Source organism: Ascaphus truei, chromosome 8, assembly GCF_040206685.1.
Source record: "Ascaphus truei isolate aAscTru1 chromosome 8, aAscTru1.hap1, whole genome shotgun sequence".
In the NCBI taxonomy this organism is placed as follows: Eukaryota; Metazoa; Chordata; class Amphibia; order Anura; family Ascaphidae; genus Ascaphus; species Ascaphus truei.
In genome coordinates, this window is record NC_134490.1 from 50,984,602 (window position 1) to 51,011,630 (window position 27,029).

General features: G+C 45.9%; 1 protein-coding gene across 5 annotated transcripts in view; it reads right to left on the reverse strand.

Annotated features, from left to right (window-relative positions):
- Positions 1-27,029, reverse strand: part of AFAP1L2 (actin filament associated protein 1 like 2) — a 113,545-nt gene that overhangs the window by 26,579 nt on the left and 59,937 nt on the right. For 3 of the 5 annotated variants that reach the window (XM_075611965.1, XM_075611968.1, XM_075611966.1), the window contains 2 exons: positions 4,355-4,439; positions 1,271-1,354 (listed from right to left, as the gene is read on the reverse strand). In XM_075611965.1, the coding sequence (XP_075468080.1) occupies positions 1,271-1,354; positions 4,355-4,439 (169 nt within the window). The remainder of the gene's footprint in view (positions 1-1,270; positions 1,355-4,354; positions 4,440-27,029) is intronic. The other 2 variants (XM_075611967.1, XM_075611969.1) reach the window with 1 other exon arrangement.

Sequence of the window (27,029 nt, forward strand, 5' to 3'; positions counted from 1 at the left end):
TAGGACAGCAGCTTGGAAAAACGTAGTTATCTGTGGAATAACAAAAGATACAGTGTCTCTCTTGTGGGTAATTTTGTAACAAGACTCATAAAATCCTTGATTAAAGCAGCAATCCTGCCAGAATAACATTTAGCTTTTATTTAGCAGGAATAGAACCAGGGAGCCTCCCAGGCGAAATCATGTTATTTAACTTCCAGAGAGATGACGCTAAGCTGGTGTTTCCTCAGGGCACTTAAACACCATCCAGTAGGAGCTCACAAACTATGATGATGTAGCTTCCTATTGGCCCATGGGAAACGCAAAATTTGGCGGCCATATTGAACTCCAGAAGCAGAGAATACAGCTAACAAAACCAGTACAGATCTCGGCAACTGGAAGATCTAAAGCTAAAGAATAATGTGGTTTAGCTCTGGAGGACCCCCAGTATGAATACTGTAAAAACAAATAAATAATACATATTGTAGGTAGGATTGCTGCTTTAACCCTCACTGCTAGAGGGGTGATGTTTCATGGGACCCTCTGGCAGAGAAAGGATTCCCAAATGTCTTGCATTTTGAGTGGATTTTGAGAAAAACTGATAAAAGCTCTACATGCATCGAGCACCGCTTTATGAAATTAAATGTTCATTTAACCTGCGGGTCATGGAGACTAAATTGTTTCTTAAACTTTCGGAGTCAGACTTAGTAACCAGGAAAAAGTCTGTCAGAACTATGTGGCCTTGTCAGATGACGACGGAGTGTCTGAGTGCTCTAAATCAGGAGTGTCCAACTCCAGTCCTAAAGAGCTACCAACAGGTCAGGTACCAACAGGTCAGGTTTTCAGGATATCCCTGCTTCGGCACAGGTGGCTCAATCAGTGCTCAGTCAAGTGGACACCTCCCCAACACTAAACAACCCATAGAATGTTCCATTCATTCCAACTTTAGGGGGAATACAGAATAATCTCAAACACACCAGTTTTGTCATTTATAGGTTCGTTAGATTCCATTATCTCAAATCGGTTAATTGGCAAAAATGTGAAATATGCTTATGTCGTACTTATGGAATTCCTTAAACTCAAAAGCTTAATGCACTCAGTTTCATGAATCATGTCCATTAGATACCCAAGTATTGGGTTCCTCTAGCTCTATTGTAGCCATGCAAAATGCTGCACTACCTGCTACAACCCTACTAATAGGTCATGCAACTGAAGATAGTTTATTGGCTTCAAATGCTTTTTTCATGCCACAATGAACAGCAATGTAATTATTCAGGCTGAGAAAATATGGTACCCATGGTTATTGTGGCATAAATTTCTCCCTCGGAAACGTGTACACCAACTTGGAATCCAGTGTCGGCAAAACTACTTACATACCCTGTGCAATGAGAGAGAGGGAGAGAACAAGGAACAATGGACAGGATGACAGAGAAAATAAGAGAATTACAGTGCACCAATCCAATGGTAAGAGTCAATTAAATGAGAAGACTACAAAGAATAAAAGTGCTGCTGACCTGTTAGGCAGTCAAGAAGGATGAATACAAATGTAATGCTGCCTAGAGCAGTGATTTTCAACCGGGGTTCCGTGGCCGCCATGGGGGGGAGAGCTGGGACCACTCTGCCAGTTGTCCCAGGCCCGGTAGCGCGGCAGCACCCCACATAGCAGTGACCGGGCGGCCCCCGAGCTCAGCAGCAGCCGTCCGGTCACTGCTATCCTTCCTCTCCCTGCTCCGGAAGTCGCATCAACTTCTGTCTGACAGGAGGGAGAGGAAGGATTAGGTGGCAGCGCCGTCAGCTCCCTTAAAGACTGTGCGTGGGTGTAAATGAGAGGGAGAAAGAGTGTGTGGGTGTGTATAGAAGAGGGGGGGAAGTGTGGGGAAGAGGGAGCGTAAGGGAGAGAGTGAGGGGGGGGGGGGGGGGCAAGAGAGAGAGGGAGGGGCAAGAGACTGGGGACGAAGGTTGGGGTTCCCCAGAATTTCACAATCGAATTCTGTGGTTCCCTAACCAAAAATAGGTTGAAAACCACTGGCCTCGAGTAAACCATTGTTCTGTAGCACTTTGTACACATACAGTAACATTGTATTTATAGCTTTTTGTCAAGAGTTGGTAGCTGTTTTCTCTCTTAGGACACAATAATAGGCCACAAAAAGAAAGACACAGGATGCTAAAACTTTGAAAAAGAAAAGTGCCTCAGCAATGACGAGAATCAGAACGTTCAATAAAAGTAACAACTCAGTAAATAGAAAGGGAAAGTGGTGAAGGAAAATGAGGAATAGGAAGTCCAGTTACGGCACTGAAGCATTTTATTTGAACCAGTCTGCCCTTAGAAGATGAAAGAACCGTACACTGAAAGAGAAGCCTGCAGCATATGCGTGTTACCCACTCACACCTCTATATGGGCATTTACAGAACTACATTAATACTCATTTGGGGACCAAACAGTAGAGAAAAAGGTCCTGTTGTTTCAGTGAAGTTTAACTATTTGGAATATGTTTAAAGCTGCAGTTCAGTCTTTTTTTTTTTTTTTTTTAATTTATTTTTTTACTTCAATAGTTTTATGTGTGCAATCTCTAATTACCTAAAGAACTGTATAGCTGCCAGTCAGTTCGTTCTCCATGTATTGATAGGTCGAAATTTGGTGACATAATTAGTGAAGGGATCTGTTTATATTCTGCTTGTCTGTCAGTGGAAGCTCATGAATATTCATGAGCACTCCTGCACTGACATGTGCTAGAGGGAGGGCAGGGCTGACAAAGGGGTGTGCCAGAGCTTGTGACAGGACATGAAGGGGCAGTGCCTTAGCAAATGGCTGTTAAAATAGAATACAAGAAAATTGGTCTTTCAAATTTGTTTTTTTAAAAACAGAAAATGCTAAAAGTATTTTTTCTTACTACAGAACTGATTTATTAAAAAAAACACACATGCAGGATATTGACTGAACTGCAGCTTTAAAGATAAAAGGAGTGTTATGTTTGGTTTTGAGATTTTTTTATTCTGTTGAATATTGGATATTTTAACATAACTTTAAAGTCTACCGAGAATTCTGTTAATGAAGTAGTGGTCACGTCTATAATATGGAGAATATAGCCATTAGATATCCTGTCTCTTTCCTGTTTACCACGGAATATTTCTGGTAAGTAGCTAATCTATTTTTAATGCAGATTTTTGCTGTGGCTTTTCTTTCACGTCTATTCAAATGTCTGAACTGTGAGAAATAATGCACATAATATATCAATATTCAACATGGTTTCAAAGGCACATTGAAATAATGATCTTCCAAAATGTCCAGCATGCAATTAACATTTGTAAACCGTTCTCTTCTCACCTTTTGCCTTTGTATCTATCATGATATGTAGTCACATAAACAGATCTACTGCATACTCTACAGATGCATATTGTATAGTACAGTATACAGCCAAAGCACTGTAAATGTACAGTATTTTCTACCAGAAGCTCAATGTTACCGGACACCAGCAAACAATATATTAGTAATATATTAACTCCTCTGCTGCCAGGCCAAGAATGCATTGTTATGCAGCGCATCATACAGTACATAATGAAACACACAACCCCTCTGTTTATATACATTATTATATTTATTTAAGGCCTGGTGCATATTCTATCTGCTGCTCTCCTTTCCCACATGATATTTTAACATTTCTGAATATATTTATCTTGTGTTGACATCACTTGTGCCGATAAAGAAAGGTGAACCACTGATCTGCAAGAGGAGCTTGTGTTACAAATATTTTACCAGTTGTCACATTCATTAAGTTTGTTTAGTAGATCTGTATCTTCAGCTCTATTCATTTGAATGGTTCCTATGTACCTTAAAGCTTAGCTATCACTGGTTAGCAAGTCTCGCCTTTACTTGGCTCTTCTCATAGTATTTTGCTGGTTTCTCTAGGCATTCTTAAAAAAAATTGCTAAGTCAGAGAGAATATTTGCAGAGAGTCTGAACACAAGCATATGGAGCCATATTTACCAACCTATTCCACAAAACACATTCTGGCACTGGAAGAAACCTTATGACCCATTAAGGAGAATGGTCGGTAAGGTGTTTTCCGCATCAGAAACGGGTCTTAGGGAAAAGCACCAATTAGAGAATATGGCCCTCTGGAATCTGGATGGAGAAAGTCTTCGGTTCTGACTCTCTATACCCCATGTGAAAAACATATTGAGTACCCGAAGAGGAAACCTGTCTCCCTATATCTGCAACCCTTATAAATACGGTAACGTATTACAATGAAAGTCATGAATCACTCAAACTCTGGTTTATTAAATTCACTCCACTTTTTGACGACACGCAACAGGCTCAGCCATAGTTTTGTATGCGCCATTCCCAGTCTTACAGGCACTGCGTGAAAACTCTGTGTACCGTTAATTGAAGCATCGTATGGTTCGGCCTCCTCATAGTATCCCTCCGGGGAATCAGCCTTAGAAACCTGCATCTTTTCTTGAATCTGTAAAATGAATATAATAAAAAATGTTATTCCAAATATATTCAGTAGGGAAATTTAGCTTCAGTGCAAAAACTCAAGCATTACATTATGTTTCCTATCAACAAATGCCATTTTGTCACTTGAATGTAATAGGGTAGATAATAAGTATACAGGCAATACGCATAGCCTCATTCTGCAATGGAGTACCAAAGTACTGGTTTAATATACATTTCCAGCCAATACATGGGATATTTGTCAACAAGTGGAACGATGGCTAGGCCTACAGTATCATTGAGGCTTCTATTAAAAATTATTGCAGAGACTTTCCTCTGCCAATCTCAACATTCACACTAATTATTTTTAAGTTTCACATTTTCTGCCTCCAAGGTCATTTACAGCTATGATTTTTCAAAACTCATCTGGTCAGGAAGTATACGGTCAGTTGGTCTCCAGAATTTAACAGCTCACCACTGATGGTTAGCAGGCTGCATCAAAGCTGGAGCTCAGATGCTAATCCAATGGCTATCAATATCTATTTTTTCCGTGGTTCATACTACTACTGTCCTTTGATCTGAAAGAGGATATTGGAATACTGAACAAAGAAAAATGTACGTTGAGCGATTAAGTATAGTATCAATGATCGTGAAATCCATTGAAGTCCATGATAACATGGATGTTAGAAATATTTGCGATGGGCATTCATGAGTGCATATCTTCACAGGATTGTCCAAGTCAATGCTGTACCTGCTTCCTTTTATATGTTCTCATACAGAATGGGACCTGTGGGCCACGGCCGATTATCCCATGGAATATTTAAAAATGGCGCATCAGAGCAGAGAGCGGCCGCACGCGCTGTCAAGCGGCGGCCACTGGACTAGGAGTGGCGGCCTCCCGAAGTTCAGGAGCGGCAAATTGTAAAGCGCTGTCCTGCCCAACTGTGAGTTGTGATGGCGACGGACCCCCGGTGGCTCTGGCCAAAGGTAATAGACGGTTTCTCATATGGTACAGATTGCCCATTCAAGCACTACTAAATAATTTACAGAGAGGTCAGCAATGAATATAAAGTCTCTTAGTGACTTGTATCTTCTTGCCACTGACTTCAATCTTTCTTTTTTCAGGATATCAACATTCTTCTTACCCATTTTATCAACAGAGTAGAAACTGTCACGTAACGAATGTATAGGACAACAGCAGAATATATATATATGTATATATATATATGTATAGTCAGATAAGGCAGTTGGCACTCCAATAGGTGCTGGTAAGCCACAGGTGCACGTCCCATATAGAGAATGTAGTTATACGTTACCGTTCCAAGGATTGGTAAACAAGAGACAGCACTCAATGTTGAAAATCAAAGTGTATTAGTGATAGCAAAAATACATCCAGAAACCCAAAGTTTCGGTCCTACAGAATGGGACCTTCTCCCTGAGGAATATATAATATGAAAGAAAAGTGTCCCACTGAAAGCACTCAAGCAACAATAATAATGAAAAAATGTTTATTAATGGACATGGAAAACACTAAACAGATATAAATATAAAACAATCCCCAAAGGATCACAACAACTGTGGAAATATATATATATAAATATATATATATATATACACACAAATCAAGGAAATGAGCAAGACTAATAACGAAAAAACGGAAAGGAAACAAGCCTTTGAAATGAATCTGAGCCCTGGAAAATCCCTGCTATGCCGGGCTGTAGTCTCCCAGATACAGAAAACATCACTGGCAAAGGAAGTAATTTCCATGATTTCTTAGAACTCCAAATCAGCCAAACAAAAGAAAAAGGAAAGTAGGAATGCTTTATTTCACAGATAACAAGTGACATGTGAATACAGAGGTGTTAGCGCATGGATGCTCAATTCCAGGCCTCAAGCCCCCCCAACAGGTCAGGTTTTCAGCAAATCCCTACTTCAGCACAGGTGGCTCAATCAGTCCTTGCTTCAGCACACATTTTAGATAAATGCCCCATTGTCAGAGTAATCAATGATATTCTGTGCAGCATAGAAAATCTAAGAGGAAAAAAACTTTTTGACTGTGAGTCTCTGCGTGATTTCAAGAGATATAGACATTTGCTTTATAGTGTATATATCAGCCGGAATCTGAAGCTGGGTTGGAAAAGTGTCAGTGGTATCTACATGAAGATCACATGCATTGTACAACAGAGACAACTGAAAGGTTTTAAAGTTACAGGAAGCTCCACTTTTTCAAACATTGGCTGAATTTCCATGGAGTCCGTAGGCAAAGAAGTGTGGGTCGCTGTTGGTCCTTTCTTCCATGTAGTAACAAATGAGGAGGGAGTAGGGGGTATGATGCCTTTTATTAGACCAACAAGTAGTGTAGTTGATATGTTACAGGCTGTCCAACCTCTCCGGGTCCTTCATCAGGACCAACCCTGAGAGGTTGGACAGCTTGTAACATAACTACTAGTTGGTCCAATAAAATGTATTATACCCCCTACTCCCTGTCCCTCCTTTGTTACTACATATAGGGTTGCCAGATGGCTTCTCCAAAAATACTGGACACACTGGTGAAAGGTTCGACGCGCTCAAGAAACGTCGGTGGGAAGGTATGTTACTTATAAATGATCTGACCGTTACGTAGTTTTTTTTTTGAAAATTTCAACTGAACACTAATTTGCACCATTTCATATTCTGTTTCATAAAAAGTTTTGGTAACGGAGCGCCCTTTCCTCATCCTCTCTCACCCCCCACCCCACCATCCTCTTTTATCCCTATCATTTTCACCCCCCTCCCTGTAATACTATCCCCCCACCCTCCTTGTAATTCTCGCCCCCCCTTCACCCTCCCTGTCATTCTCACCCACACAGGACAGCCACAGAAAACACACACACACACAGAACAGGACAAAACAGAAAAAAATACACACCCCTCTGACCCCTCTCTGCTCCCTCTCTGCTCCCTCTCTGCTCCATGCTGTTTCCTCCCCTCCTTGGCCCCACCCCCAGACCTTACACCTCCTCCTGATTGGCTGCTGCTGGTTAATGCAACCAATCAGGATGGCGGAAACTGCCGAGCCCCCTAGCAACAGCCCTGCTCTCTCTCTGCTCGGGGAAATTCTGCAGCCCCCCAAGCTGGTCAGGTCACTATGTCCAGAGAGGTAACACCAGTATACACATACACGTCCAGTATTACTTCTCATTTTTTACTGGACAGAGGGTCAAAATACAGGATAGTCTGGTTCAATACTGGACAACTGGCATCCCTAACTATATGGGGTCAGTGTGTCTGGGAAGGAGCGCTGTGTACAAAGTTGTCAATAAAAGGCCATCACCATGAAGTCACCGCTGAAAAGGAAGGTATTGCTTATTTTCTGTGGGTTAAGAAGAGCTGTGTGGGAATTAGGAACCAGTCCCGTCCTGTGTGAGTTATTTTATTGTGAGTAGATGGGAGCTGACCCTTCCAGATCAAATCTCTGTATGTTTTTCCCTAAATGACTCAGAGCTGTAGCGATGTTTGATACAAAGTGGAAGGAAATGAGGGGGGAGGGGGGGATTTGGCACTGAATATTCTAGCATAGGATAACCTCTTCAGTGCTGATGGGTCTGTAAATTATTACACTTAATAGCATGGAGCTTCATTATAACTGTATCTATCCCTGTTACAAAACTGGAGCAAGAAGAAAACCGCGGAGGGATGCACAGCACAGTTACAGATATTTCACCAAAAAAGTGTATTAAAAAATATACATTATTGGCGATCAGTGATGGTGATCTCCCATCAGAAACTGACATACCCCACTCCATATGTGGAACTTGAAGAAGTGTTGCGTTGAATATACGCATATTATGCAATAAGTGTGTCTCCTGGCATCAATATATGAAGACAATTTTCATCTGCTAGCATCAAAGTGACATGGGTTATTTGGCACAGACTGTAAAATGAGTAATGAAATATGTCTTGACGCGCACATTTAATGGCATGTATCTTGCCTTTCTTTCTGCCCATTTTATCAGTATTATGTAAACCTCACCTGACTCAAACATTCATATGAAATGTTTGAAGCCGTATTTACAAGTTTGCTGCATTTCCAGCATCCGAAGGACCACTGGGAGAGTTCAAGTTTCCTGCATGTCCTACATCAAAAAGTCTGTTTACTGTATATGGAAACCTTACGTTACCCTAATACATACAGGTACACAAGGGAAGGAGATTCTTGGAGAATTTAAATTTTGTTTTTCTTTTGCCATGAGCCCCTTAGTGCAGGGGGCTCAACTCCAGTGCTTAACCCCCCCCCCCCCCAACAGGTCAGGTTTTCAGGATATCCCTGCTTCAGCACAAGTGGCTCAATCAGTGGCTCAGTCAAAGACTGGGCCACTGATTGAGCCACCTGTACTGAAGCAGGGATATCCTGAAAACTTGACCTGTTGGGGGGCTTGAGGACTGGATTTGAGCCCTCCCTTTGTGCACTCCTACCTCACAACACACACAGGGGTGAAAGCACTCAGCTTTCATACCAATTATCCTCCCATTTCTAGCATTTGTTTAATTATGATATGTGTAATCACTTTCAGAACCTACTGTACTTGTCAAGGACATTACCCGTCTCAAGCCACTTTAATGTTAATAATTGTGTCTGGGGCCACCGTATATACTTAGTTTTGTTCATAAACACATTAACAAATATAGAATATATAAATATGTATGTCAATATGTATGGACGAGAGTCTAACTAGGAACACGTCACAAGCCAACCTTCATGACTGATGTGATGGAGAAAGTCCTGGGCGTTAGATATGAGTTAATGAAAATGTAAGGACCCGTGCGACCACGGTTTGAGAACTGCTGGAATAGACAATACGGCTCATTCTGTTGGCAGCTCAGACCTAAGAGAAATGAATGCTCCAGCAATGCAAGAGACGGCGTAGTCGGCTGAGTAAGGCCGTGCTCATAAAGGCGGCGCGCGTGCGCACGATGCCAGAAAAACATATCGAGATCAATGAAGGCGCACGCAGTGTGTGCGACCGCGCGCACGAATGCAGCTTCCAGGCGCGCGATTTTTGAAAACATTTCCGAAATTGTTTTCCCTGCGAGACAGCTGCGCCACCCCCGCGTCACGTGAGCGGTTCATCAAATGGGGCCGAACTGCTCACATGACGTCACGGCCACGCCTTCAGCCGGCAGTGCAGGTTTCACTCACTGCCGACTCTAGTATAAACGAGGCATTACACCTGGAAAAGTCCCAATGGCGGCCGCTTTTTTCTGTGTCCCAACCAAAACAATGTTACAACATAATGTTTTGTAACTAAATCTGCCAATTCTGTATCTTCTCGGCTCTGCGACAAAGCAATAACTGGAAAACATCAAAAGGCTTTTGGGATTTTCTCTTGCCCTTCATTTCCTCTCTAAAACTCTAACTTAGAAGTTTGTCATTTCAGATGAGGGCATTTTAAAAGCTGAAATTTGACCCTGAAATGTATCTGGGAAAGAGCTGAGAGATTCCAGCCTTGCCCTGTAAGGATAAGTTCACCCCTGAACAACATCGGCTGCTTTTAGCTTTTAAGAAATCAAAATAAAGGCTCTCACTGTGCAAAGTCAAATATGAATTGCCTCTGTCTGTGCTGAAGATACTTCACTGCACCCACAATACTCAGTACCGCTATACAGGGCTTGAACACAACCATGTTCCAAACCAGCAAAACCCGTGCACAGCTAAATGATGTCACGGACAGAGAGTAATGTAACGAGACAATAAATAACCCATGACCATTGGTGGGTGGTTAGCCGCTATGTAACATGTTACTTTGCCCGTGGCTCTGAAAAGCGACTGTGGGTACACTTGCAATGCCTGACTTCTTCTGTGGTGAGAGCGATTTATACAGTAGCTAAGTCATAAAAGGTGCAGTCTCGCTTAGGAAACCATACTGGAGTTGCATTGAAGTCAAAGCACTCGGATCCACAGAGGTCCGTTACTGACTTAACAAGGTGTTACCAAAGTTGGCGCCTAGTTAACTGCTAACGTATCTTAAAGGCCGAATAACGCAGTTTAAGTGCTGTTTTCTGCTGCAAAAAAAAAGGTCTTACAGTAAGTATAACGGCTGTTAGTGCTAAATAATGCAAAAGAGGTGTTCCCTCTAATATTCACACCCTCTATCTACTCCTTCCTGCTGCTGGGGATCTCCCCTAAGCCTGAAGCCAGACATACACACCTGATCTCACTCATGCCTCCCTGCCACCTCTTCCCCTGTAAATGGTGTTAACCTTTTCATTTAACACTGACCTTCCTTAAATTTTACCCCACAAATCAAGCATCCCAATAGCCTGCACTCATGGCTATTGTCCCACACTCAGTCACTCCTACCACCCATTGTGACCAAGCACTGCCATCTACAGCACTTACTCCTTCACCTGCTGTCTCTGTAAGTTTCCCATTAAACCTCTTAGATTGTAAGCTCTTCGGGGCAGGGATTTCCTTTCCTATTGTCTGATTTTGCTGCACTTATTGTATAATTATAATTCCCTGTACTGTATTCTTTTTGAAGCGCTGAGTACACTTTCGGCGCTATATAAATAAAGACATACAATACAGTACAACATTGCGTATCCGCAGAGGTCTGTTAAACACAGGGATTTAACCTGATGTTAGTTAGGTCATACCTAAAGGTGGCGTTACTCCCATCCAAGGAAGGGAGGCATGAGAGAGAGGGAGTGCTTTGTAGTGTGGCTCCAGGAACACACAATTCTGCCTGTGATCCCATTTCTGCACCTCTTGTTTGTCCATGCTCCAAGATTTCTGTTGGCGGCCCCGGACACAAGCAGGTACTGTATCTTCTTCAGGCCCATGTTACAGTTACTGAGTTTGTCAGGCATTCAGATCCAACTTCGGAAACATGAGCTGTACTTTATAAGTGATGAGTTACATGGCAGTTTTCAGTCCTTACAAAAATGTTTCCATCACTATTTATCTGCCTATTACAAAATAGAATAAAGACTGTGATGCAATTAGGTTGAAAGCTAATTCTTTGCAACTGTATCTTAATCCGTAGATACCAACCTCGCCGTGACTTGCCAAAAATGCATTCCTCAAGTAACCTTCAGAAGCGCTCAGCCCATGCCAGGGAAGCAGGCATTAAATGCATCAGGATAGCAATGTTAGACTTAAATCTATAGTGAGAGATTTGGGCTCCAATAATGCAGATTTGCAGAATTGAAGGTGCACAACTGCACTTATTTTGCATATTTTGATTAAGGGAACCGCCCTGCAATTCCATGATCAGGATTCGTTTTTTTTTTTAAAGATTTTATTTTCAAAAACCACAGATTAAAAAAAATATATATAATAGACAAAGTAGCTGGGCTACCTCTGAATTTGGCTATCCTGGAAAACATAGAGCTATTGCTGTCAAAAAGGGAGAGGCATAAGACTTATTTTATATCTGCAGAAGCAGCCGATCGGGTAATTTTCCGCAAACATTCCCTATTGTCTTTGGATATAGACTAAACCCATTAACCTTACACCTTGGTCTGGAAATCCATCTTGGATACGTCCAATTTGTGGTGTTTACAACCTCCTTTTCCACTTCTTTGCTCAAAGCAACAATACCCCTCAGAAGCCTGTATGAGTTTAACTCCTATAACGAGAGTTCTGCCCCCTAGGCATGTTCTGCCATGGTAACCTTTGGACTGCACTGGACTCTGGAGAGAGCTTCATTTTAACCTCCCGGACACTTATTACTCCAAACGCTTATATCTCCTGAAGGAAGCATTCGATTTTAAAAATAAAACCAGCTTTTGGAAAGGGCGGCAAGAGATCTCTTAAAGTAAGTAAAATGTTGACCAGTGCAGACTTCTGCTTCAGAGTTCTCTATATAGATATATAGATATATAGAGTTCAGCTCGCAGAGAGACAGGACTTCCGAGCATATTGAATAATAGCCAAAGAGCGGGAGATTTTAAATGAAATCAAATGTTATATTGTAATAGTATTTTTCGTATATAGCAATATAGATTGAATTTTGCACACACAATGGGCTCTATTAAGCAAAGTCTCCTGGCAGCAAAACTCGAATAAAAAAAACTGTTCCAGATTTCTCCCCCTAAAAAGTCCAACTGAAATTAAAGTTTGTAGTTTTTTTTTCTTCTTTTGAATAAATGAATGAATACAGTGCCTTTTTTGTTACACATTTCCGCTGGTTTTGGAACCAGGAAACTTTGATAAGTGATCCACGATGAGACTGCCACACAGAGCTTACATTCTACTTTTGATGCCTGAATGTCAGGGGTTAAGTGACCTGCCCAAAGTCACAAGGAGCCTGTGATTCAGAGCAGCTTTTCCCAATCGTAAACTATTACAACTCGGAATAAAACACGGATACTTACTATTAACCTTCATTGGCATCAGCCTGTAAGAAAGAGACGCATTTCTCTGAGAGTTAATGATGCGATGTACGCTTCATATGATACAGATCTCCGGGGGGGGGGGAGGGGGGGAGAGAAGGAATATGGCGGCCGCCAAAACAAGCAACAGTAAAACGTTTTCCCATAGAAACGTTCAGGGAAAGATTCCAATGTCCGAGAGGAAATAAAACAATGTGACATGTTTCCCAAACCCCCCAGAAAAACACAGGGAGTGTATGGGCTATCGGGCTATGAGCACCTCACTTTCCTCTATCCCGCCCCAAAACCTTTTGCTACGAAATGTACAAACGTTGTGAAATACATTTTTTATGTTCAATTGGCGCACGAACACCAAGAAATGTATCACGTGTGTGCGCGTCTATGTACCAACATTTCTCTTTCTATTGTGCGCCTTAGGCTGCGCTTATAGTGACTTGCGATGGCGACGCCGCTCTGAAATAAATACATTGACGCCGTCGCCAGCGCTTATAGTAAGCACGACGGCAATGGAGCGATGTTGCGACCAAAAATTTTGAAGCCGGCTAAATTAGATTTTTTTTTAGAGACAGTCGCCACATGTGACTGTCTCCTAAACCAATCAGATTGCGTGGCTTGCCCCCTTCGTGACGTCACTGGCCTTGTCGTCAGCGACGTTGCTAAAAAAAAATTACAACTTTCGCTAATGGCGATGGGTGATGTCATCGGTCACGTTGCCTTCGCCGTCGCCAGCACTATAACCGCGGCCTTAGGTGGCAAACATTTTGATGTTTTTTTTAGATGGGGATATTGGTGCAAACGTGAGATGCCCACAATGCTCAGATGGACTAAAAAAATGTATGTGCGCCCCAAAAATACTTGATACTGTGTCAAACTCTTATGCCACGTTCAACCTGGTGTATATTGTAAAAAATCCCCCCAGAATTTGCCCCAGTTATGCATTGTTTTTTCGAACGGGAGAATCTGATACAAAACCCCCGTTTGTTTCATACATTTCGCAAACATTTTGGGGCCCGACTAGGCTAATTCCAGCACAGACCTGGCAGTTTAACTGGCACATAAAAATGTGGGAAAAAATTGCAGCAAGCGGGTATTATACTATATGTTTGTGTAAATCAGTCTTCAAACCCTCCTCTTGCTTCATATAACTATTGCCCCTCATATTAGTTTAAGTGAGTGCTGCTTAAAGCAGCAAAATACCTTGCACTACATCCATCTTGTTTGTGATTGTTTTTTTGTTCTAGGATTGAAGCAGGGGGTCTCTGGAGCAAAACCCCATTAATTTCAGCTCCAGGGACCCCCTGCTTCCAGAGATACCTCCGTAGGGGGTGCCTGTATGCCTGCAGCCAGGGAAGATGGCTGCCTTGAAATGTCAATATTTAAATGTCCTGTGTCACGCAGGCCAATAGGAAGCTGTGACATAATTTCTTGCGGCTTCCTATTAGCCCGCGTGACCTAGACATTTAAACTCCACAGAGATACAGGCACCCCCTACCAAGATAAGTATCTCCTGAAGCAGGGGGTCCCCAAATATACTTTTCAACACCCGACCTTACACCTGCTGTACAAACCAAAGTTTCTGAATGTCTCTCTGCTATATCATCCTGGATGGCCCTCCGCCTTAAACTCAACATGGCTAAAACAGAGCTCCTCATACTGCCTCCCAAACCTGGCCCTACTACCTCCTTCCACATTACTGTTGGAACTACGATCATTCACCCAGTAGCCCAAGCACGCTGCTTAGGGGTCACACTCGACTCCTCTCTCACATTCGCCCCTCACATTCAAAACATTTCTAAAACTTGTCGCTTTTTGCTCCGCAATATAACAAAGATACGCCCTTTCCTCTGTTGCTCGACTGCTAAAACTCTGACTCAGGCCCTCATTCTCTCCCGTCTTGATTACTGTAACCTCCTGCTGTCTGGCCTTCCTGCCTCTCACCTGTCTCCCCTACAATCTATCCTAAATGCTGCTGCCAGAATCACTCTACTCTTTCCTAGATCTGTCTCAGCATCTCCCCTCATGAAATCCCTCTCCTGGCTTCCGATCAAATCCCGCATCTCACACTCCATTCTTCTCCTCACTTTTAAAGCTTTACACTCCTCTGCCCCTCCTTACATCTAAGCCCTAATTTCTCGCTATGCACCATCCCGACTCTTGCGTTCTGCTCAAGGATGTCTTCTTTCTACTCCCTTTGTATCTAAAGCCCTCTCCCGCCTTAAACCTTTTTCACTGACTGCCCCACACCTCTGGAATGCCCTTCCCCTCAGTACCCGACTAGCACCCTCTCTATCCACCTTTAAGACCCACCTTAAGACACACTTGCATAAAGAAGCATATGAATAGCACTGTGGATATTCTGAACACATGATACATAAAGCTTGGCCCCCTGCAGATGCACTTACCAGAACTCCCTCCTACTGTCTCTGTACGTTCTCCCTACCTACCAATTAGACTGTAAGCTCCTCGGGGCAGGGACTCCTCTTCCTTAATGTTACGTTTATGTCTAAAGCACTTATTCCCATGATCTGTTATTTATATTATCTGTTATTTATTTGATTACCACATGTATTACTACTGTGAAGCGCTGTGTACATTAATGGCGCTATATAAATAAAGACATACAATACAAAGCTGAAATTAATGGGGTTCAGCTCCGCAGACCCTCTGATCAATCCTACAACAAAAAAAGTGCATGATGTTTCACTGGTTTAATGGAGGCAAATGAATGTTATGAACTGATGTTAACAGAAGTAAATTCACAATCATGTTGTTGAATTTAGTGCCACAAGTCTGCCTGCAGCGGGTTACATAAGAGAGGTACTTATCAAGCAGGAATTAGCTCCAAACTCAGAGCAAAAATATGAATTTGCATGATCTTGCATTGCTTGTTATTCTTGCTTGTTACATTTTGCGCTGATCTCTTAGAAACAGAGGTTAACACCAATTAATCCTGGTGGATTTATTTGCCACAAGAACAAGGGAAAACTGCACCAAGTTGAGGGCAAATCTCATTATAATACTGCCCCACCTCCTCCCCTAAAGCCTCCTGTACCCACTCCCTAAAACGCACATGTGGAGTCAAAATGGAGCAAAGCACTTTGATACATCGACGCAAAGAGACAGTCAAATAATTCAAATCTTCAACTGTTTTTAGAGAAATGCAGCTTATGATACTTGACACCATATCCATTTTTGTCTCTAAAAACACTGCTTTTCGTTGAGAATCGGCTCAGTGTGGAGTTTCTAATATAAAGGCTCAAAGGGATGAAATGGGATTCAAATCATAAATGTGCAAAAGAGAAAATGTAACCCATTTGCCTGTTATAATTCTTTTCCCACGCTTACTTTGGAAGGATTCATGTCATTCCATTCATGCTTTTAATTTCACAGCGTTAAATTGCAAATCCCTATTTTTTGCAATATTGCCAGCTCTAGTTTGCTGCTGTAGAAATAGTTATTGTTGAAGTCCCAGTGCCACTAAGAAAGTTTTGTAATAAAACAATACAAAAAAAGTGCAATTCTTTAATGGTTGTGCTTCCTTAAATGCCTACAGGTAACACTGAAAAAAATGTTTTTTTTGAGAAACTCCCATGTTCAGTTCTTTATATTGATATCCCAGGAGAGACAACGTAGAGGACTTTGTAAACTAATAAGAAATAATCAGAAATAATCTGCCCTCTCTAATTGTGCATAAGCACCATTTAACTAGTACTGTACTGCTACTTATCCAAAAGCTCCCAACTGACAAAATGCAACAACCAGTCTACAAGCACAGGAAATGCTCTGTCTTTTCTCTGCTGGGTTTTCCCAACTGTACATTCCTTTATTAGTTCCGTGCAATAACCAAGAGAAGTTAAATTGTGTTTTCCCACGGCTGGGGCTCATGTACGTCTGCATTACAGCTGCTCCTCCTCCCTGTGTTAAACACACTAATATAGCCCAGCAAAATCTTAGAACATCTGCATCCCAAGACGTTCCAAAGAGAATCCCAGGGCTGGCCACTGGTTCAGCATGTTCTATGCCGGTCAGTGTCTGTGCTGTTAATGAAACCTTAAGGTTTTTTTGGCATCCTACAAGCTTGCCACCCTAACTCTATATCTAAATCTGACTTCTATACTCAGATGTAGCCACTGCAAATATGTACTTATTAAAAAAACAATAGTATTTCCATAGCATAATACAGTATTAAGTTATAAAGGACAAAAAGTAAATATAAAATTGGACGGAATCCATGTGCAAAGTTTGATTGGGAGAACTGTAAGTTTGTTGTGGGTTATAATATCGGTTCTTAGACCAGTATGATAGTTATTTTTTTCCAGTTGTATATAAGCTTTTGAGACCACACGTAAAAAAACGACATCTCTTATGTTGGTTTATTACGTGTATCTATCTTAAACAGCACTGCTTGAGGGTGCAATCCTTCAAGCAGACAACAAAAAGTATGTTGACATAGGTTTAATAAAGCAATTATTTACCAATGTAGCCATACAGTACTTAAAGCAAATATCTGACTGCTTGAGAAATTAAGCACAAATTCATTCTTTGGAGCCTATAAAAGAAGAGTAGTTGTCAATCAAACAATCTTTTATATATGATGCTGAATTTGGGTTCTGAGTTTACAGGGGCTGTGTGTGTTTGTTAATTTTGGTTGGTAAAACAACATGGTGCTTGCTAAGCACCTGTAAATGACCAGTCTATTAAAGACAGATCTCCCCCCCCCCCCATTAGAGAGGTAATGGGAGGTTTCTGCAGGTGCAGCAGTTTTAGGACCTACTGTGACGTGGCCATACTGTGACGTGGCCATACTGTGACGTGGTTGTAGGCTTAAGATACTTTGGCCAACTAATTGAACTAAATGACCCTTGCTTATGTAGCCCTGATGTAAATTTTCTCTTTCTGGCCCCCCTCTGCGAGTGCCGTGCGGTAGCGGGTGCCGCCGGAGGCTTTGACGGACCCGCCGGCACTTCGCGAGGGTGGGGGCCAGTGCAGGGAGCGGCGCAGGCCGGTTGCCGGGGACGCGATCGGGCCGTCGCTAGGGCCACGATCGCGTTGCCACCGGCTCGGCGGCTGGAGGAGAGTGCGCCGCCATTGCGCGTTAGCTCGCGCATGCGCAGTAGGTACAAAGTGCAGGGAAGGCCCCAGAGAGATCGCGCGAGGGCAGGACAGGGAATAGGAAGGTTGAGGCGGCCATTAGGGGTTCGCGCATGCGCGAGGGAAGCGCGCACGCGGCCCCAATGCTTTAGGCAGCTCCTGGGAACTACAATTCCCAGGAGGCTTAGGGAGGCAGAGGTCAGGTGCTCCCTAGTGGCCAATAGGGCTGAAGGAAGCTCAGCCCGGGAAAAGAGATACATTTCCCGGGCTTTGCAACAGCAGTCAGGCAGAGCAGAGGAAGGAGTAGGAAGGGTGCAGGGAGCGCGTGGCTCCTGCATCAGGTAAGGGTTCTCCCTAGATCCCCAGGCAGGCCCCAATTCCCGGGTAAGGGTAGGGGGTAACTGAAGAGGGACGCCTTAGACTGAGGAGGGACGCCTTAGCTAGGGAGGTGACCCTTGAGTGTGGGAAGTGCTGGTTTGGTAGTGCCACAGCGGAGAGTACTGTGGGCACTGTCAAAGAGGCACGGTGTGCTAGCAGTGGGATTGCTGCGGGATCCGGGTGGCTGTGTGTGATTGCAGCTGTCTGGGTGTGTGTCGCTGCATGTGCTGTGCGCAGTGCGTGCCGTGTGTGTGTGCACGGTGTGAATCCCTGCAGGCTGACAGTGTAAGCTGAATGTTGGCTGCAGGTGGGTTAGGCTGCTAGGATTAGCAGATACAGTTTAGACTGGGTAGCTAGGGGAAGGGGGGCGGTTATTGTCCACAGGCCCTAGGAGTTTTCCCCAAGCCATCCCAGGTTGCGGTTCTTCAGGGACAGGCCCTAGGTTAGGGTTGCTGTCGCTCTAGCAGTGGTTAGTGATAGGGATAGCGGCGGTTGCTGTTCCCACGCGGTTGGTGTTGCCGTGATCCGGTTGCAGTTCCCGTGGAGCGGTGGGACCCTCGTTGGGGTCCACCGGCAGAGTACCTGGAAAAGGATCAGACGGACGTCTGACCCTTTTAGAAGAAAGTGTGTTGCGGTCCCGAGCATCGGAGTGCTCGGAAGGTATCTTCCATATTCTAAGTGCACCAACTGGGCCCTAGCTTAAATAGTGACTGCGCAGTCACCCACGACCTCCGTAGGAGTTACGAGACATTGGGTGTGGGGTGATCACAGGACACTTGGTTGGGGTACACCAGACATTGGGTTGATGTGATGCGGGTAGAGCATCTGGTTATGGTTATGTTATGTAATGTGTTATATGTGTGTTAAGTAAAGAGTTAGTATTGTTTATCTATAAGTGTTATTGTATTTCTTACTCAGGGCTATCTTTCCTCACGGGGGATCCTGGGTAAGTGGAGGCGCTGCACCAAGTAAGGGTAAGGGTTTTTCCCCAGGCTCCCAGCTAGCGGAGGCTCAGATCTCCTGGAGCCACACAGGTTATGCAGTACCAGTAGTCCCTTAGAGCAGGTGTGTTGCAGGGAAAGGGACCGGTTAGACCACGAGGGGCCAATGTGATATTGGGTGGGTCGGCCGGTCCACAAAAAGGGCTACATTTGGAGGCGCTGCTGAGATATCAGACCTGGGGTGCCCTGTACATGTTTTTCTAAATTTGTGTCCTACTTTTGTCCCGCCATGGGGAAGCCCTCAAGGCGGAGGAAGCCACGTGCTAAGTTCCCGGCCGCGCGGGAAAATGTTGCCAACAGTCATCCAGGACTGGCGGGAAAACCCGAGCCCCGCCCCCACACTGTGAGTGACTCAGTACAGAGCTCGCACCATTCCCTGAAAGAGAGTACTGGACACAGAGAAAATTGCTCGCCGTCGTATGGATCCTGGCAGACCAGGGCTGGGAGCGTATCCTTTTTGTTGTGTCCATGTACGATACAATTCTTGAGCATCTGGGGTAGTATGGACCTTAAAACTTTGGCGTGCATGGTAAAAATGCGATTGGAAGACGTGAACGAGGAGGGGTACCTAGACTGTTTTTGTAACCAAGGTGGCTGCTCGTCTTGTAAGTTGGCTTGGGGGCGTATATGTGGCTGCTGCAGGGTACCAACCCTGCAACCCAAACTGCCGCAGCCTACCGAACGGCCAGTGGGAGGGGACACTGTTGTAGAAATGGAGTGTCCTTCCCCTGAGGAAGAAATAGACTGCCAGGGGTTACACCGCAATGTGTATGTGTCCTGGCGAGCGCCAGGAATAGATGGAGTTGTGCTAGCGTGTCCCTGCCTGCAAAAAGCCTGTGCCTCGGGAGCAGCCCTGTCGCAGTTACCGCTCGACTTCAAGAACATCGAGTTGGATGGAGAACCGAGTATCCAGTGTTTTATGACAAATTGTGACTGTCCTAGGGAGGCACTGGAGTGGGGGCCTCCATGTGATTGTTGCGGGGCAGGGTTCCTACAGCCTATCCTGCCCCAGGCGGCGGAACCAGCCGATGAAGAAGAGGAGGAGCCGGACCTCGCTCCTGAAGTAATTGATACTTGTCCTCAGTTTGTTTTGATTCCAGAGGCCTCCGGGGACCCGTGTGTCCAGACCACTGTGGCAGACCCTCTCAAAGGGGACGTGCAAATGGAGGAGCAGGAACTTCTGCTGGCGGAACCTGCGGAGGAAGAGGCGCCTGATGGTGCTACCGAGGTGGGTGAAGCCGCTCCTGAATTGTCCACTTCAGCGATGGAGGTGGTGGAGGGCCCGTGTGCCCAAGTGGACTTGCCAGACGCTGAGGCGGAGCCGCTGAAGGCGGAGCTCCAGATGGCGGAACCCCCGATGTCGGTTCCGGACCCGGTTCCCGAGCAGGAACCACCGAGACCAGAACCCCAGATTCCGGAAGGCCAGGGTAAGGTGCTTGTACCCCCGCCTATGTGTGATGATTCTAGCGACCCACCGAGCGTGGTGATGCGCCTGCCGGCGGACCACTCCAGTGAGGTCACCGAGGCAACCGCCTCAACTGATCCAGACCATGATGTGGGCCCGTGTGCCCTGCAACGGCCAGTCCGGCCTATCAACGAGGTACCAGCGGTCCCAGGCGTGGGATCAGTACCCGCCAATACCGACCGGGGTAAGTTGACTGCCCCAGGGGTGTCGGGTGTGAGCTCCCCGGTGATCGTGGAGCCTGGTGACTCCAGAGGTAGGGTCACCCGGGCGATGGGCTCACCCCGTCATCGCGTCCTGGTGGAGGTGTCTCCCCCAGAAGATCTCTGCGGATTATGGAACGAATCCGACCTCATGAAGGTATCCGGTGTAGCGGACCGGAGCGACACATACCCCTGCACGAGGAGTCTCCAAACGGGCCTACCCGAAGAAGTGGTGCCGTCCGCGGACGAAGTCACCGTTAAAGGGATTGTTGGAGCGGACAAAGACTCTGTTGAGACCGCTCTGGTAGTTGTGGCCTCTCCCAGGTGCGCGATGGAGCGCTATGTTCGCCATGTGGTGGATCGAGGAAAGAGACTGAGCCTCCCTGTCTCCCGTGAGACGAGACCGGAGGAACCGGAAAGGGTCAATACCCCGGACCCCTTACTATTTTTTTTGCGAGGGGGAGAAGGTGGGTTGGTGCAAGGGACAGGTCTTGAGCTCCAAAAGACTCACAGGAGTCAAGGTGGGATACCCTCACCCAGTCTGTTAGGGGCACTCCAATCTGAGACTCAGCTGGCCTCAGGTATCCATATGAGTATTGATGACAAAATGCATGTTACATGTGATGTGATTTATGCCATGTATTTTCCATTATATAATTCTCTCTACGGTTGCTACCCAAGCGAGGCCGTTGGGATTCTGCGAAGGGGAGAATGTAGCCCTGATGTAAATTTTCTCTTTCTGGCCCCCCTCTGCGAGTGCCGTGCGGTAGCGGGTGCCGCCGGAGGCTTTGACGGACCCGCCGGCACTTCGCGAGGGTGGGGGCCAGTGCAGGGAGCGGCGCAGGCCGGTTGCCGGGGACGCGATCGGGCCGTCGCTAGGGCCCCGATCGCGTTGCCACCGGCTCGGCGGCTGGAGGAGAGTGCGCCGCCATTGCGCGTTAGCTCGCGCATGCGCAGTAGGTACAAAGTGCAGGGAAGGCCCCAGAGAGATCGCGCGAGGGCAGGACAGGGAATAGGAAGGTTGAGGCGGCCATTAGGGGTTCGCGCATGCACGAGGGAAGCGCGCACGCGGCCCCAATGCTTTAGGCAGCTCCTGGGAACTACAATTCCCAGGAGGCTTAGGGAGGCAGAGGTCAGGTGCTCCCTAGTGGCCAATAGGGCTGAAGGAAGCTCAGCCCGGGAAAAGAGATACATTTCCCGGGCTTTGCAACAGCAGTCAGGCAGAGCAGAGGAAGGAGTAGGAAGGGTGCAGGGAGCGCGTGGCTCCTGCATCAGGTAAGGGTTCTCCCTAGATCCCCAGGCAGGCCCCAATTCCCGGGTAAGGGTAGGGGGTAACTGAAGAGGGACGCCTTAGACTGAGGAGGGACGCCTTAGCTAGGGAGGTGACCCTTGAGTGTGGGAAGTGCTGGTTTGGTAGTGCCACAGCGGAGAGTACTGTGGGCACTGTCAAAGAGGCACGGTGTGCTAGCAGTGGGATTGCTGCGGGATCCGGGTGGCTGTGTGTGATTGCAGCTGTCTGGGTGTGTGTCGCTGCATGTGCTGTGCGCAGTGCGTGCCGTGTGTGTGTGCACGGTGTGAATCCCTGCAGGCTGACAGTGTAAGCTGAATGTTGGCTGCAGGTGGGTTAGGCTGCTAGGATTAGCAGATACAGTTTAGACTGGGTAGCTAGGGGAAGGGGGGCGGTTATTGTCCACAGGCCCTAGGAGTTTTCCCCAAGCCATCCCAGGTTGCGGTTCTTCAGGGACAGGCCCTAGGTTAGGGTTGCTGTCGCTCTAGCAGTGGTTAGTGATAGGGATAGCGGCGGTTGCTGTTCCCACGCGGTTGGTGTTGCCGTGATCCGGTTGCAGTTCCCGTGGAGCGGTGGGACCCTCGTTGGGGTCCACCGGCAGAGTACCTGGAAAAGGATCAGACGGACGTCTGACCCTTTTAGAAGAAAGTGTGTTGCGGTCCCGAGCATCGGAGTGCTCGGAAGGTATCTTCCATATTCTAAGTGCACCAACTGGGCCCTAGCTTAAATAGTGACTGCGCAGTCACCCACGACCTCCGTAGGAGTTACGAGACATTGGGTGTGGGGTGATCACAGGACACTTGGTTGGGGTACACCAGACATTGGGTTGATGTGATGCGGGTAGAGCATCTGGTTATGGTTATGTTATGTAATGTGTTATATGTGTGTTAAGTAAAGAGTTAGTATTGTTTATCTATAAGTGTTATTGTATTTCTTACTCAGGGCTATCTTTCCTCACGGGGGATCCTGGGTAAGTGGAGGCGCTGCACCAAGTAAGGGTAAGGGTTTTTCCCCAGGCTCCCAGCTAGCGGAGGCTCAGATCTCCTGGAGCCACACAGGTTATGCAGTACCAGTAGTCCCTTAGAGCAGGTGTGTTGCAGGGAAAGGGACCGGTTAGACCACGAGGGGCCAATGTGATATTGGGTGGGTCGGCCGGTCCACAAAAAGGGCTACACTTATTAACAGATAAGTATATAATTACAGTATATAATATGACACGTTAGATGTAGCACTATGGCCTTTTTACTTTTTGTTCTATACATGAGGTTACAATAATAGTTGCACTCTTTTTGACACAATATATATGATGTGGTGGATTTGGGTTTTGAGATTACAGGAGCAGTGTACGTTTATCTTTGAAAAGACACTTTAAAAATATTCAAAGCTTGCCTGGGTTTGGAAAGCAAGGAGTCAAACACACAGATTTAAGCCCTTAAACATGTCACTACTATTAGTACACTGTAATCCTAGGACGGATGTTTCCTTTAAAAAAAAAAAAAAAGGGAAAATACTTAATTATGGAGTCGGAGGTTGCCCGTGCAAATATTAATTTACATCAATCACTCTTAAACATGGAGGAATTTCACAACAAAGTGATCAGTAATGAGGAAGAAAAAAAAAATCTAAAAATAACCTTGGACTGTATAGATAATCTTTATCAGCTGAGGATAACATTTGTAACAATCTGCAAAATGATTTACTGTCAGTGCTCAAATAACACAACAACATTCCAGGAAGTAATATTTCACAAACATTACTAAATAGACGGAATGTTTCTCCTATCACAGATTAATAACTATTTGGAACGCAAGCCGTCTGTCTGCTCTTTTAGATGATTACGGGAGCTGTGCATCAACCGCTAAACCGCTGCTTTGGCATTAAATTGATGTTGCAAAACAGGGTTTACAGCCAGAGAATCGCTCCAGAGGTGGAGAGTAGGCAGTAGAGTAGCCCCCAATTCTGTGTACTCGCTAATCGATCCTGGTTTGGGTGGGCAGTGGGACGCCGGTCTGGTGGAACACTAGTGGGTAGGGTGTAGAAGTAGTGGATAAAACTAGACCCCGAACACTACAGAATAGATGCCCTGTGGGCAAATGAAAGTGTGTAAATGGATAAGGATAAAATAAAACACTTTGTTCGGTCTCGTGGACATAGTAAAATACAGGGGGACACATTGTACAAACAGTGCAACTAAAATGCATTGCAGCCTGGTGAGGGGAGACGGGTATTGCTAGATAGTTGCAATACAATTCTCAAGAGTAAACAGTGCTACTGAGTAAAAGAATGGTTGCCTGAAGCAAAGCCCTACAGGTAGTGGTTACCTGAGGGGTTAAATTCAACAGACCTGGCTGCTGCCTGCAGTGTAACCAGTTACCCCCCGTCCAGTAAGGAAACGGCAAAATGTATATGCCAAATGTACTCAGAGGATTTTAAAGAAAGTCCACTAAGAGTATCACAATACTAGTAGTTGTGAAGAATAGATACCACCGTTACTGCTGGAGCAGGGGGAGGTGAGTCAGAGGTCCGTAGCATCCCTAGCTCAGAAGCCCTGACAAGGGGAGTAACAATGAACGGGATGGGGAGGGAATTTCTTACAGCGCTATTACGATTAAGCCAAAGTCTGCCCCAGTAAAAGCACCAGCTGAATAGGAGGTGCACCTTGGTAGCGGTTCCGATGCTTATTCGCAGGCTCATTCGTACTTGCTGTTGCGGTGCCTGTCCCGGTTAGTTAGATCGGTCCTGCCGGGAGAAGCACCGCAGCAGCATACTTACTGAAAATAAGTCTCTCCGTGGAACGACAATATTATTCATCTCCATCTGTAATTAACTGAGCGTCATCCAGACTAAGGCCGCGCGTATAGTGCCCGCGACGGATGACGTCACCCGTCGCCACCCGCGAAAGTTGAATTTTGCTTTGCAGCGACGTCGCTAGCGACCTGGCCATTGATTGGTTCAGAGGCTGTCACATGTGGCGACAGCCTCTGAAAAATCAAATTTGACCGGCTACCAAATTTTTGGTCGCTCCGTCGTGTCGCGCTTACAATATACGCTTGCGACGGCGACAATGCATTTGTTTTGGAGCGTTGCCGTCACAAGGCACTATAAGCGCAGCCTTAGGAAGAGAGAGAGAACGGAGCTCTAAGTTGTGACTATACCGGGCTAACGGCAAACTGAGCACCGGTCTAGGACATTTGGCCATGGCCGTTTCACCGTGACTCACTTCATCGCTGGAAGTTGCCACCACCGCCCACTTCGCTGCTGGCCGCTAAGGTAAGTAAACCACTTACCCAAAACCCTTACCCTAAAACCCCCTACCCTAAGCCCTTACCCTAAAACCCCCTACCCTAAGCCCTTACCCTAAAACCCCCGACCCTAAGCCCTTACCCTAAAACACCCTACCCTAAGCCCTTACCCTAAAACACCCTACTCTAAGCCCTTACCCTAAAACACCCTACCCTAAGCCCTTACCCTAAAACCCCTACCCTAAGCCCTTACCCTAAAACACCCTACCCTAAGCCCTTACCCTAAAACCCCTACCCTAAGCCCTCTACCCTAAGCCCTTACCCTAAAGCCTCTACCCTAAGCTCTTACACTAAAACCCTCTACCCTAAGCCCTTACCCTAAAACCCCTACGCAAAGCCCTTACCCTAAACACTCTACCCTAAAACCCACCACCCTATACCCTTACAACACTTACCCTAAGCCCCTATCCTAAGCTCTTACCCTAAACCCCTGCTACCCTAAGCCCTTACCCTAAAACCCCCTACCCTAAGGCCTTACCCTAAACCCTCTACCCTACGCCCTTACCCTAAACCCTCTACCCTAAACCCTCTAGCCTAAGCCCCTACCCTAAGCCCCTACCCTAAGCCCCTACCCTAAAACCCCCTACCCTAAAAACCCCTACCCTAAGCCCTTACCCTAAGCCCTTACCCTAAGCCCTTACCCTAAGCCCTTACCCTAAACCCTCTACCCTATGCCCTGACCCTAAACCCTCTACCCTAAGCCCCTACCCTAAGCTCTTACGCTAAAACCCTCTACCCTAAGACCTTACCCTAAACCCCCTACCCTAAGCCCTTACCCTAAACCCTCTACCCTAAAACCCACCACCGTATACCCTTACAACACCTACCCTAAGCCCCTAACCTAAGCTCTTACCCTAAAACCCTCTACCCTTAGCCCTTACCCTAAACCCTCTATCCTAAACCCTTACCCTAAACCCTCTACCCTAAACCCTCTACCCTAAACCCTCTACCCTAAACACTCTACTCTAAGCCCTTACCCTAAACCCTCTACCCTAAGACCCTACCCTAAGCCCTCTACCCTAAGCCCTTACCCTAAACCCTCTATCCTAAACCCTCTATCCTAAACCCTCTACCCCAAACCCTTACCCTAAAACCCTCTACCCTAAAACCCTCTACTCTAAGCCCTTAACCTAAATCCTCTACCCTAAGCCCCTACCCTAAGCCCCTACCCTAAAACCCCCTACCCTAAAACCCCCTACCCTAAGCCCTTACCCTAAACCTCCTACCCTAAGCCCTCTACCCTAAGCCCTAACCCTAAAACCCACCACCCTAAGCCCTTACCCTAAAACCCACCACCCTAAGCCCTTACCCTTAAAACCCCTACGCTAAACCCTTGTGTCATATTCTCTAGCCTGCTGTTCCCATGCTTGGCCACCGGGACTGCTGCCACTCTCAATGTCTTGTTCTAGCCTGCAGTACCTATACTTGCCCACCGGGAGTGCTGCTGCTAAACTAAGGAACATTCCAGACTCTGATACCTGACACCTCTGCACCTGTGCTCCACCTCTCAGCCTGCC